This window comes from Mobula birostris, chromosome 3, assembly GCF_030028105.1.
Source record: "Mobula birostris isolate sMobBir1 chromosome 3, sMobBir1.hap1, whole genome shotgun sequence".
Lineage (NCBI taxonomy): Eukaryota > Metazoa > Chordata > Chondrichthyes > Myliobatiformes > Myliobatidae > Mobula > Mobula birostris.
The window spans coordinates 137,731,928-137,746,467 of record NC_092372.1 but is presented as its reverse complement, the minus strand read 5'-3'; the positions used below and the strand labels follow the sequence as shown (position 1 = coordinate 137,746,467).

At 43.3% G+C, this 14,540-nt stretch overlaps 1 protein-coding gene across 3 annotated transcripts in view; it reads right to left on the bottom strand.

Moving 5' to 3' along the window:
* agmo (alkylglycerol monooxygenase) overlaps positions 1 to 14,540 on the bottom strand; it is a 393,034-nt gene that overhangs the window by 354,448 nt on the left and 24,046 nt on the right. For all 3 annotated transcript variants that reach the window (XM_072253381.1, XM_072253382.1, XM_072253383.1), the window contains exon 2: positions 14,173 to 14,303. In XM_072253381.1, coding sequence (XP_072109482.1) covers positions 14,173 to 14,303 — 131 coding nt within the window. The remainder of the gene's footprint in view (positions 1 to 14,172; positions 14,304 to 14,540) is intronic.

Genomic DNA, 14,540 nt, shown 5'->3' with positions numbered 1-14,540 from the left:
TTTAATGTCACAGCATACATCATGAAATTTGTTGTCTTTGCAGCAACAAGACAATGCAATACATGATAGCAGAGGAAAAAACTCTGAATTACAGTACGTATTAAATAGTTAAATTATGAATAAGTGCAAAAATAGAAATTAAAATGTAGTGAGGTAGTGTTCATAGGTTCAATACCCATTCAGACATTTGATGACAGAGGGGAAGAAGCTGTTCCTAAATCATTGAGTGTGTGATTTCAGCCTTCCATACCACCCTCCTGATGGTAGCAATGAGAACAAGGCATGACCTGGGTGATGGGGGTCCTTAAAGATGGACACCACCCTTTTGAGGCACTGCTCCCTGAAGATGTCCTGGAGACTACAGGGGTTCGTGCTCATGATGGAACTGTCTAAGTTTACAACTCTGCAGCTTATTTTGATCCTGTGCAGTAGCACTCCAAGCCCCACCAATACCAGACGGTGATGCAGCCAGTGGGAATGCTCTCCACGGTCCATCTGTGTAGAAATTCGTGTGTGTTTCTGGTGACATACCAAATCTCCTCAAACACACAATGAAACATAACCACTGTTGGACATATGTTTGCACACATTTGCACTCTGAACAAATCCATTCCAACTTCCATCTTACTCAACAAAAACGGTGGTATATTATTTGAAATCTGTCTTCATAATGCTGCAGGCATTCCTCAGATCAACATCCTTAACATTTCCAAGTCTTCAGAGAGTACACTCTGAGTGTGCAGGAAGTGGGATTAGGTAGCTAATTGAATTGGTCACATGCCCACATATCATCTGGCAATTATGACACTTTGTTGATATTGCAGTCACTTTATTGACATGGTTATTTTGACATGGTCACACTATCAAGTACAGCATTTCATTAGGAATGCTACTGATCTGCTATGTCAGTATTTAGCAGGCTTACTTACAAAGCCCTCGAGGTGAATGTTTCACATCAACTATTACACTTGCTGTGTCTGTCAGAACAATTCTGCACTGTATTTCTTGAATACTTTTATACGACTCCTGGATCAGTGATCACAGATACCAATATTCATCAATCTCTAGATCAGACAGTGTTTTTATCTTGGTCTAAATGACTAGTCTTTCGTTTTCTTTTGCTTATATATAACTCCAAGGGAAAATACCTCCCTAAAAAGTTCAATTTCTCAAAAGGTCCAATAATTTCCACCAAAATGGCAAAAGATTTTTTTAAACAAAGGTCTGCAAAGTAACCACAACAAAAACAAATACCACTCAATAAACAATGAGATATCCTTTCCATGCCTCAAGTCACATTTACATTAATACAATTGGGAATAATAGGTCAATTTATCTGACACCAGATTTGATGGGAAGGTGCCGACATTCATTTCCCCAAATCCTCACTGTGCTGCTGGTATGTCAGACAGCGCAGGGACAGAGGATATTTACGAAGTGGCAGCCCTGAAGTATAATACTACACACTGCAAAAGATAGACAAAGATTGTCTCCACCAGTCCATGCAGGCAGCTTGAACTTGAACACTGATTTAATTTGCGAATTCAAACCTGCTACATACATGTCAAGTGATCTGCTGTAATTAGGATAGGATGTAAACAATGATTGGCCGAGGACAGTGCAGTGGCTCAGAAGGGGAGGGGGAGAAGAGGAGTGCAGTAGTGGCAGGGAATTCCACAGTTTGAGGAGCAGACAGGAGATTCTGTGGGCATGAAAGAGACACACAGATAGTTTATTGCCTCCCAATTGTCAGGTATGCCTCGGACCGGGTGCAGAGCATTCTAATGGGGGAGGGTGAATAGCCAGAAGTCATGGTACATACTGGTTTCAATGCACAGGCAGGAAAAGGGATGATATTCTGAATAGGGCTGATAGGGAACTAGGTAGAAAGCTGAGAAGCAGGACATCCAGGGTAGTAATTTCTGGATTGCATTCTGTACCACGTGCCAGTGAAGGTAAGAATAGGATGATTTGACAGATGACTGCATGACTAAGGAATTGGTATGGGGGGTAGGTCAGGGTTTCAGATTTATGGATCTTTGGGATCTCATCTCGGGAAGGTATGATCTGTACAAATAGGACAGTTTACACCGGAACCCAAAGAGGACCAATATCCTCCTGGACAGGTTTACTAGAGCTATTGGGGAGGGTTTAACCTAATTTGGAAGGGGGAGGCAAACTGGAGTGAAAAGGCAGAGGATGGGGCAGTTGGTGTACAAGCAGATGCAATGTGTAGCAAGACTGTGAGGAAGGAAAGGTAGATGATAGAACATAGAACATTGAAATCTACAGCACATTACAGGTCCTTCAGCCCACAATGTTGTGCCGACCATGTAACCTACTCAAGAAACTGCCTAGAATTTACCTAACGCATAGTCCTCTATTTTTCTAAGCTCCATGTACCTATCTAAGAGTGTCTTAAAAGTCCCTATTTATCCACTTCCACCACCGCCGCCAGCAGTGCATTCCTCACACCCACCAGTCTCTCAGTGAAAAACTTAACTCTGACAACCCCTCGGTACCTATTTCCAAGCACCTTAAAACTATGCCGGCTCATGTTAGCCACTTCAGCCCTGGGAAAAAGCCTTTAGCTATCCACATGATCAATGCCCCTCATCTTATACACCTCTATCAGGTTACCTCTCATCCTCCATCGCTCCAAGGAGAAAAGGTCAAGTTCACTCAACCTATTCTCATAAGGTTCACTCTCCAATCCAGGGAATATTCTTGTAAATCTCTGCTGCATTCTCTCTATGGTATCCACATCCTTCCTGTAGTGAGGTGACTAGAACTGAACACAGTACTCCAAGGGGGTCTGACCAAGGTCTTACATAGCTGTAACATTACCTCACGGCTCTTGAACTCAGTCTCACAGTTGATGAAGGCCAATACACCATACTCCTTCTTAACAATGCTGTCAACCTGCGCAGCAGCTTTGAGTGTCCTATCGACACGGATCCCAAGATCTCTCAGATCCTCCACACTGCCAAGAGTCTTACCATTAATATTAAGTTCTGTGTTCAAATTTGACCTGCCGGAATGAACCACTTCACACTTCTCTGGGTTGAAGTTCATCCGCCATTTCTCAGCCCAGTTCTGCATCGTATCAATGTCCCACTATAACCTCTGAAAACCCTCCAGACTATCCACAACACCCCCAACCTTTGTGTCATCAACAAACTTACTAACTCACCCTTCTACTTCCTCATCCAGGTCATTTACAAAAATCACAAGGGGGGGGGGCGGTCCCAGAACAGATCCCTGTGCAACACCACTAGTCACCGACCTCCATGCAGAATACGAACCATCTACAACCACCCTTTGTCTTCTGTGGGCAAGCCAGTTCTGGATCCACAAAGCAAGGTCTCCTTGGTCCCATACCTCTTTACTTTCTGAAGGAGCTTGGCATGGGGTACCTTATCAAATGCCTTGCTGAAATCAATATACACTACATCTACTGCTTTAACTTCATCAATGTGTTTTGTTACATCCTCAAAAAATCCAAGCAGGCTCGTAAGGCACGACCTACCCTTGACAAAGCCATGCTGACTATCCCTAATCAGATTACGTCTCTCCAAATGCTCATAAATCCTGCCTCTAAGGATCTTTTCCAACAACTTGTCCATCACTGAAGTTAGACTCACCAGTCTATAATTTCCTGGGTTATCCCTACTCCTTTTCTTTAACAAGAGAACAACATTTGCAACCCCCCCAATCCTCCAGTACTTCTCCCATCCCTATTCATGATGTAAAGATCATCGCAAGAAGCTTAGCAATCTCCTCCTTTGCTTCCCACAGTAGCCTGGGGTACATCTCATCTGGTCCCAGTGACTACCTAACTTAATGCTTTTCAAAAGCTCCAGCACATCCTCTTAATGTCTATATGCTCAAGCGTTACAGTCTGCTGTAAGTCATCCGCACAATTGCCAAGGTCTTTTTCCTTGATGAATACTGAAGCAAAGTATTCATTAATTACCTCTGCTACCTCCTCCGACTCCATGCACATGTTTCCACTATTGCACCTGATTGGTCCTATTCTCATACCGCTCATCCTCTTGCTCTTCACATACTTGTGAAATGCCTTGGGGTTTTCCTTAATCCTGCTCATCAAGGCCTTCTCATGGCCCCTCCTGGCTCTCTTAATTTCATTCTTAAACTCCTTCCCAGCAACCTTGTAATTTTCTAGAGCTCTAACGGTATCTAGTTTCTTGAACTTTTTGTAAGCATTTCTTTTCTTCTTAACTAGATTTTCTACATCCTTTGTACACCATAGTTCTTCTACGGTTCCATCCTTTCCCTGCATCAATGGAATATACCTATGCAAAACTTCATGCCAATGGTCCCTGAACATTTGCTACATTTCTGCTGTGCATTTCCCTGAGATCATCTGCTCCCAAGTTCCTGCCTAATAGCATCATATTTCCCCCATCCCAATTAAATGTTTTCCCAAATTGTCTGCTCCTATCTCTCTCCAGCACTATAGTGAAGGAGATAGAGTTGTGGTCACTACCTCCAAAATGCTCTCACACTGAGAGACCTGAAGCCTGACCAGGTTCATTTCCCAACACCAGATCAAGTACAGCCTCTCCTCCAGTTGGCTTATCTACATATTGTGTCTGGTAACCTTACTGAACACACCTAATAAACTCCACCCCATCTAAACCCCTTGCGCTAAGGAGATGCCAATCAATATTAGGAAGGTTAAAATCTCCCATCACAACAACCCAATTATTATTGCACCTTTCCAGAATCTGCCTCCCTACCTGCTCCTCGATATCCCTGTTACCATTGGGGGATCTATAAGAAACACCCAGTAGAGTTATTGCCCCTTTCTGTTTCTGAATTCGATCCGCACAGACTCAGTAGACCATATCTCCAAGACTTCCTCCTTTTCTGCAGCCATGACACTATCCCTAATTAACAATGCCAAGCCTCCACCTCTTTTGCCTCCCTCTCTGTTCTTTTTGAAACATCTAAAGCCTGGCACAGTCATCAGCCATCTAAGTCTCTGTAATGGCCACAAAATCATAGTTGAACATATTGATCCACACTTTGAGTTCATCATCCATGCTCTAAGTTCATCTCAGGGCAAAATTGCACTCAATGGGACAGATTGAAGTGTGTCTTTAAACTGAATAGTAGGTTCAGTGAGCAATGTGTGGGCACGTGACCAAGTGGTTAAGGCGTTCGACTAGCGATCTGAAGGTCGTGAGTTCAAGCCCCAGCTGAGGCAGCTTGTTGTGTCCTTGAGCAAGGCACTTAATCACACAGTGCTCTGCAACGACACTGGTGCCAAGCTGTATGGGTCCTAATGCCCTTCCCTTGGACAACATCGGTGTCGTAGAGAGGGGAGACTTGCAGCATGGGCAACTGCTGGTCTTCCATACAACCTTGCCCAGGCCTGCGTCCTGGAGAGTGAAGACTTTCCAGGCACAGATCCATGGACTTGCAAGGTTCAGTGATTCAACAGTTTGGAAAAGTGAGGATAAAATAAAAAGAAAGGAAAGTACAGGAAAGGTTAGAAAAATCTCCAGAATATAGAAAATTTAACTTCTGGTAACATGGGTACAAAATTAAAATGGGTAATGAATACAGGACTGAAGGTGCTATATTTGAATACACACAGTATATGGAATAAGGGAGATGATCTTCTATAACAGTTAGAAATTGGCAGATATGACATTGTGGGCATCATTGAGTTGAGGCTGAAAGAAGATCACAGTTGGGAGCTTAACATCCTGGGTTACACATAGTATCGAAAGGACAGGCAAGTAAGCAGAGGGAGAGGGTGGCTCTGTTGGTAAAGAGTGAAATCAAATCCTTAGAAAGAGGTGACATAGGACTGGAAACTATATAATCCTTATGGGTAAAGTTGAGGAATTGTAAGAGTAAAAAGACCCTGACGTAAGTTGTATACAGGCCTCTGAACAGTAACCAGGATGTAGGAATACAAATTACAAGGGGCAATAGAAAAGGCATGTAAAAGGCAATGTTATGATAGTCATGGGGATTTCAATAGTCGAGTAGATCGGGAAAATCAGATTGGTGCCGGATCCCAAGAGAAGGAATTTGTAAAATGCCTACAAGATGTCTTTTTTTTTGGAACAGCTTGTGGTTCCAAATTAACCAATTAAACAATTTCCCCCAGGATCAATAAAGTATGACTATGACTATGACTATGACTATTGAACCAAATAGGAAAAAGGCAATTCTGGATTGGGTGCAGATTTGATTAGGAAGCTTACTGTACAGGAACTCATAAGAGGCAGTGATCACAATATGATAGAATTCACCCTGCAGTTTGAGAGGGAGAAGCTAAAATCAGATGTATCAGTATTACAAACTTGAATCACAGAAGGATGCTAGACAGCTGTAGTAGGGTGTGAATGCTATCAACTCCTACAAAGTAAAACCAAACACCATAGGTGACAACAAGATTTCGCTCCCAGATAAGCTCAATGCCTTTTAGGCTTGCTTTGACCAACACAACATGGAGGAACCCAGACAAACTTCCACAACCTATGACAATCCTGTGATTTCAGTCTCCTGATATTTTCCAAATATTACAACAGGTCAACAGCAGATTTGATTTCTTGGCTCTTCACTCAACCCTGGAACATCTGGGCAGTGAATACATCATGATGCTCTTCTTTGACTACACCTCCACATTCAACATAATCATCCCCCAGATATAATGTGGCAAATATTCTGGGGATATTTGTATGAAGTTCTGTATAGGTATGTTCCAGTACAGGAACTGTGGTGTACAAAGGCTGTAATAAATCTAGTCAAGAAGAAAAGTTTACAAAAGGTTCAGAGAGCTAGGTAATGTTAGAGACCTAGAAGCTGAGAGGTGATGTGTTACATCATCCAACCGCCTTAGGGCCTCCACTCCGGATTTGTGTAGGGTTTACTCCTTAGCCTTCTCTTCTCCCGAAGATACCCACAAGGCAGTGGGATCCGTAACCTTGGATAGGGGCCCATACCGGGCCCATAAATAAAATGAGAGGGCAAATAATGTAGCAAACATTAGTGGGAAGCTAGAAGATTGCGAAGTTTTTAAAAACCAACAGAAGGCAAATAAGAAAGTCAATAATCTAAAAGAGAATATCAATAGCTTTTTTCAGATATAGTACTGTACCAAGGATAAAGGAGGCAATTGGACAGATGGAAAATGACACTGGAGAGGTAGTAATGTAGAACAAAAAAGCGGACAAACTTAATAAACAGTTTTGTATCACTATGAAAGACTCCAAAAGTATGCTAAAAGATCAAGAGTGTCAGAGGCAGAAGTAAGTATAGCTGCTATTCCTAAACAGAAGGTGCTTGGAAAGCTGAATGGTTTAAAGGTAGATAAATCAGTTAGAGCAGATGGACTATACCCCAGGGTTCTGAAAGAGGTAGCTGAAGAGTTTGTGGAGGCATTAGCAGTGACCTTTCAAGAATCACTAGGTCCTGGAATGGTTCCAGAGGTCTGCAAAATTGTGAATGTCACTCTATTCTTGGGAGGGAGGGACGCAAACGACAGGGAATTATGGGCCAGTTAGCCTAACTTCAGTGGTTGGAGTCCATTATTAAGGATGTGGTTTCAGGGTAATTGGAGGCAAATGATAAAGGAGGCAAATGATAAAGCAGGCAGAGTCAGGATGGTTTCCCGCAGCGGAAAACTTGCCTGACAAGTCTGTTGGAATTCTTTGAAGAAATAACTGGCAGGATAGAGAAAGAAGAATCAGTGGATACTGTTTACTTGGATTTTCAGAAGGCGTTTGACAAGGTGCCACGCTAACCAAGATAAGAGCCCATGGTATTACAGGAAAGATACCAGTATGGCAGGAGGGGGAGTTCTATAAGGACTCTTAGTTACTGGCTGCAAAAGTGCTCTATCTTTCAACAGTTGTCTGAGGATATAGTGTACAACTTACACAGAATTGTAGAAAAACACAGAAACATAGAAAACCTACAGCACAATACAGGCCCTTCTTCCCACAACGCTGTGCCGAACATGTACTTACTTTAGAAATTAATTGGGTTAAAGAGAGGTAAGACAGCGCAGGTGCATGACGTCAGCTAGAAGAGAGCGGGAAGAGTTTAAAAAGCCAAGGATTCTTCATCGGTTTTAAATTCAAAGCAAGAAGACTGTGAGTGGAAAGGATTTTCGGAGAGAAGGCTCAGGGTAAAGAGAGGCAAGACTGCGCGGGCGCGTGACATCAGCCAGTAGAGAGCAAGAGGAGTTTAAAAAGAAGACCGCCTTATACAGCGGGCAGCGGAGTGAGAGGGTAGCAGAGTGATAGGGCTTTGACTTAAACGGGGCTTCAGCAAAGTACTGATTCGCAGAGATTCACAGGTAACAGCCATCAACTTCCCCAGCCGACTCCTCCCTTTCTCCCCTGGTCCCCTTCCGCTAACATCCATTGCTCTGTCATGGCAGGTGAGCTCAGACCCGTACCATGCTCCTCCTGTGCCATGTGGGAACTCAGGGAGGCTGACAGTGTCCCTGAAGAGCACGTGTGCAGCTCCTGATAGACCGCATAGCGACACTGGAGCTGCGCATGGACTCACTTTGGAGCATCCGAGATGCTGAGAATGTTGTGGATAGCACATTTAGTGAGTTGGTCACACCACAGTTTAAGGATCTAAGGAAAGATAGGGAATGGGTGACCAACAGGAAGAGTAGTAGCAGGAAGGTAGTACAGGAGTCTCCTGCGGTCATCTCCCTTCAAAACAGATATACCGCTTTGGAGTCTGTTGGGGGAGATGGCTCCTCAGGTGAAGGCAGCAGTAGCCAGGATCATGGCACCATGGGTGGCTCTGCTGCACATGAGGGCAAGAAAAAAAGTGGCGGAGCTGTGGTGGTAGGGGATTCCACGGTAAGGGGAATACAGAGGAGCTTCTGTGGCCGCAAACAGGACTCCTGTATGGCGTGCTGCCTCCTGGGTGCAAGGTTCAGAGATGTCTCAGAGAGGCTGCAAGGCAGGGTGAGCAGCCAGCTGTCGTGGTGCATGTGGGTTATAACGATATAGGAAAAAAGCGGGATAAGGTCCTACAAGCTGAATTTAGGGAGCTAAGAGATAAATTAAAGAGTAAGACCTCAAAGGTAATAAACTCAGGATTATTACCGGTACCACGTGCTAGCCGGAGTTGGAATAGCAGGATAGCTAGAATGAATATGGGGCTTGAGCAGTGGTGCAGGAGGCAGGGTTTCAGATTCTTGGGGCATTGGAACCGCTTCTGGGGGAGGTGGGACCAGTACTGTCCAGACAGTCTACATCTGAGCAGGGCCGGGATCAATGCCCTAGGGAGATTGTCTGCTAGTGCTGTTGGGGAGGTTTTAAAATAATATGGCAGGGGGATGGGAACCCACACAGAAAAGAAAAGGGAAGTGATGCAGAGGTCAATGCTAGAGTTAGTGAAGAAAAAAGTAAGAGTAGAGTGCATAAAAATAAAAAGCACAAATCGCATAGGTCACTAGTTTCTAAAAGGACAGTGAGTATAAGGGCACTTTATCTAAATGCCGGTGGTATTAGAAACAAGGATAGTGAATTTGTGGCACAGATCAGTACCAAGGCATATGATTTAGTGACCATTACAGAAACCTCGTTGCAAGGTGGAGATGACTGGGAATTAAATATCCAAGGGTATCAGGTAATACACAAAGATAGGCTGGAAGGCAAAGGAGGTGGGGTGGCGCATTTAATTAAGGATGAGATCAGGGCAATTGCGAGAGACGATATAAGATCTATGGAGCAGAATGTTGAGTCCATCTGGGTAGAGATTAAGAATAGTAAAGGGAAAAAATCACCGGTGGGAGTTGTCTATAGGCCACCTAATAAAAATATTGCAGTGGCAGAGGCGACTAACCAAAAAATAACTGAGGCTTGTAAGAACGGAAATGGCAGTTGTCATGGGAGATTTTAACTTCCACATAGATTGGGTGAATCAGGTTGGTCAAGGAAGTCTTGAGGAGGACTTCATAGAATGCATCAGTGGTGGCTTTCTTGAGCAGCGTGTTAGTGAACCTACAAGGGAAAATGCTATCTTAGATCTAGTCCTGTGCAATGAGACAGGTAAGATTAACGATCTTGTAGTCAGGGATCCTCTTGGAAAGAGTAATCATAGTATGAATGAATTTCGCATTCAGATGGAGGATGAAATAGTTAGATCTAAAACTAGTGTATTATGCATGAACAAGAGAGACAACAGGATGAGGGAGGAGTTGGCTAATGTGGATCGGGAGCACAGGCTATTTGGTAGGACAGTTCAGGAACAGTGGAATACTTTCAAAGAGATTCTTCACAGTGTTTAACAAAAGTATATTCCAGTCAAAAGTAAGGACAGTAAGTGTGGGGAGAGCCAGCCTTGGATAACTAAGATAATGAAAGATAGTATCAAATTAAAAGCTCATGTGTACAAAGTTGCAAAGAGTAGTGGGAGAATGGAGAACTGGGAAAACTTTAAAAAGCAACAAAGAACAACTAAACAAGAAATAAGGAAAGGGAAGATAGAGTATGAAAGTAAATTAGCACAAAATATAAAAACAGATAGCAAAAGTTTTTATTATATAAAATGGAAGAGGGTGGCTAAAGTCAATGTAAGTCCCTTGGAAAACGATAAGGGGAAATTGATATTGGATGATAAGGAAATGGCTGAGGCATTGAACGACTATTTTGTGTCAGTCTTCACGGTGCAGGACACGTCTAATATGTCAAAGAACGACGTTATGGACGAAATGGGAGGTGAGGACCTGAATAAAATCTCTGTCACTAAAGAGATAGTGATGAGCAAACAAGAGGGCCTGAAGGTAGCTAAGTCTCCTGGTCCTGATGGGATGCATCCCAGGGTGCTGAGGGAATTGGCGGAGGTTATAGTAGACACATTGATAATCACTTACCCAAAATTCTCTAGATTCTGGGCAGGTCCCGGTGGATTGGAAGACAGCAAATGTCACGCCTCTTTTTGAAAAAGGATGTCGGCAAAAGACAGGCAATTATAGGCCAGTTAGCTTAACATTTGTAGTCGGGAAAATGATTGAAGCTGTCATTAAGGAAGAAACAGCAAAACATTTAGAAAGGAGTGGTGATTATTATTTAAATGGTGAAAGATTGCAGTATGCTGTTGTGCAGAGGGACTCAGGAGTGCTTGTGCATGAATCGCAAAAAGTTGGCTTGCAGGTACAAAAGGTTATGAAGAAAGCAAATGAAATGTTGGCCTTCATTGCTAGAGGGATTAAATTCAAGAGCAGGGAGGACATGCTGCAACTATACAGGGTACTGGTGAGACCACACCTGGAGTACTGTGTGCGGTTCTGGTCTCCATATTTGAGGAAAGATATACTGGCTTTGGAAGCAGTGCAGACGAGGTTCATCAGGTTGATTCCAGAGATGAAGGGGTTAACCTATGAGGAGAGATTGAGTCACCTGGGACTGTACTCTCTGGAATTCAGAAGGATGAGAGGAGATCTTATAGAAACATACAAAATTTTGAAAGGGATAGCTAAGATAGAAGTAGGAAAGTTGTTTCCATTGGTAGGTGAGACGAGAACTAGGGGACATTGCCTCAAGATTCAGGGGAGAAGATTTAGGATGGAGATGAGGAGAAACTGTTTTTCCCAGAGAGTGGTGAATCTGTGGAATTCTCTGCTCAGGGAAGCAGTTGAGGCTTCTTCACTAAATATATTTAAGATACAGTCAGATAGATTTTTACATAGTAGGGGAATTAAGGGTTATGGGGAAAAGGCAAGTAGATGGAGCTGAGTTTACAGACAGATCAGCCATGATCTTATTGAATGGTGGGGCAGTCTCGATGGGCTGGATGGCCTACTCCTGCTCCTATTTCTTATCTTCTTATGGATTACACATAGCCCTCTGTTTTCCTAAGCTCCATGTATCCGTCCAGGAGTCTCTTAAAAGACCTTATCATTTCCGCCCCCACCACCGTCACTGGCAGCCCATTCCAGGCACTCACCACTCTCTGCATAAAAAAATCACCCGACATCTCCTCTGTACCTACTTCCAAGCACCTTAAAACTGTGCCCTCTTGTGTTAGTCATTTCAGCCCTGGGAAAAAGCTTCTAACTATCCACACGATCAATGCCTCTCATCATCTTATACACCTCCATTAGATCATCTTTCATCCTCCATTGCTCCAAGGAGAAAAGGCCAAGTTCACTCAACCTATTCTCATAAGGCATGCTCCCCGATCCAGGCAACAGCCTTGTAAATCTCCTCTGCACCCTTTCTATGGTTTCCATGTCCTTCCTGTAGTGAGGTGACCAGAACTGAGCATAATACTCCAAGTGGCGTCTGACCAGAGTCCGATACAGCTTTAACATTACCCACGGTTGATGAAGGCCAATGCATGTATGCCTTCTTAACCACAGAGTCAACCTGCGCTGCAGCTTTGAGTGTCCTGTGGACTTGGACCCAAAGATCCCTCTGATCCTCCACACTGCCAAGAGTCTTACCATTAAAACTATATTCTGCCATCACATTTGACATACCAAAATGAACCAACTCACGCTTATCTGTGTTGAATTCCATCTGCTACTTCTCAGCCCAGTTCTGCATCCTTTCAACGTCCCGCTGTAACCTCTGACAGCTCTCCACACTATCCACAACATCCCTAACCTTTGTGTCATCAGAAAATTTACTAACCCATTCCTCCACTTCTTCATCCAGGTCATTTATAAAAATCACAAACAGAAGGGGTCCCAGAACAGATCCCCGAGGCACACCACTGGTCACCGACCTCCATGCAGAATATGACCTGTCTACAACCACTCTTTGCCTTCTGTGGACAAGCCAATTCTGAATCCACAAAGCAAGGTTTCCTTGGATCCCATGCCTCCTTACTTTCTCAATAAGCCTCGCATGGGGTACCTTTTCAAATGCCTTGCTGAAATCCATATACACTACATCTACTGCTCTTCCTTCATCAGCATGTTCACTCACGTCTTCAAAAGCAAAATATTCATTAAGTACCTCTGCTATCTCCTCCGATTCCATGTACACTTTTCCACTGTTACATTTCATTGGTCCTATTCTGTCACGTCTTATCCTCTTGCTCTTCATATACTTGTAGAATGATTTGGGGGTTTTCTTTAATCCTGCAGGCCAAGGCCTTTTTATGGCCCCTTCTGGCATTCTTCAGCTCCTTCCTGTTAGCCTCATAATCTTCTAGATCTCTATCATTACCTAGTTTTTTGAACCCTTCGTAAACTTTCCTTTTCTTCTTGAGTAGATTTTTAATAGCCTTTGTACACCACGGTTCCTGTACACTACCATCCTTTTCCTGCCTCATTGGAACATCCCAGACCCTGGCACCTGGGAGACAAACTACCATCCATGTTTCTTTCCTGCGTCCACAGAATTGCCTGTCTGACCCTCTAACTATAGGGGAGGGGAACATCAACTCAGACCATGAGAGGCCTGCGTCAGGCATTTTCATGCCTTACAAGGTGCAGATTGGAAGTCTGTGTGGGGCGCCACTCCCCACATAGACACTAGTGCAATGTGTGGTTAAGTGCCTTGCTCAAGAACACAAACACGCTGCCACAGCCGAGACTCGAACTAGCGACCTTCAGATCAGTAGATGAAGGCCTTAACCACTTGGCCACGTGCCCAATGTGCCTAACGATAGAGCCCCTTATTACTGCTGCCTTCTTCCTTTCCCTACCCTTCTTTGCCACATGGCCAGATTCTGTGCCAGAGGCACGGCCACTGTTGCTTGCCCCAGGTAGACCGTTCCCCGCAACAGTACTCAAAGAGAAGTCCACAGAAATGTAGTAACTGATTAAAATTACTACAAAGGTACTGTACCTTCCAGCTTAAAAAAATACTTTTCTTCCAAGATACACACCATTTTAGCTTGGAAATAATGCCATGAACTCAATGTCACATTAAAAATCTTATACCTTCTTAAATCACAGCGTTGGTGGAACTTCATCACAGGAAGAGCCACAGTGCTTCAAGAAGATCTCACTCCACCTTCTGTGGAATAGTTCACATGGTGCATAAAATGTACATTGCCCGCTGCACATTCATCCAAAATGGATATTACATTTTGTTAGTTTAATCTACCTTTAGCTAACAAACAACATAAAATTTAGTATCTTTTCTGTTATTCTAAACACATTCCAGAAAAGGGAGCCATAGGGTGATAATTTACGGTACTTACTCTGGGAGCTTCGAGATGATTCCTGCGCTGATGGACGTTAGTGCATCATTCACCCGAAATACCATCTGACCCTTCTGAAACCACGTAATTATTAGCTCTATGACCATCAGTCCAACAAAGTAGGGTGTAGCCTACAAAATATAACACATTGTTTTATTAATTCATCTTTTCATTTGGCAATTTATTTACATTTTGTCCAAAAGGACAATGCATAGAAATGTGACAACAATATTTCACATACTCAAAACATGTAAGCACATTGATGGTTTCAGGCTAGTGACAATAAAGGTTATTTAACAGAGATAGTTGTTTAAAGAAGACAATTAATAATAGTGCAGTTCATTTTATAAATGGAGAATCACAATGAC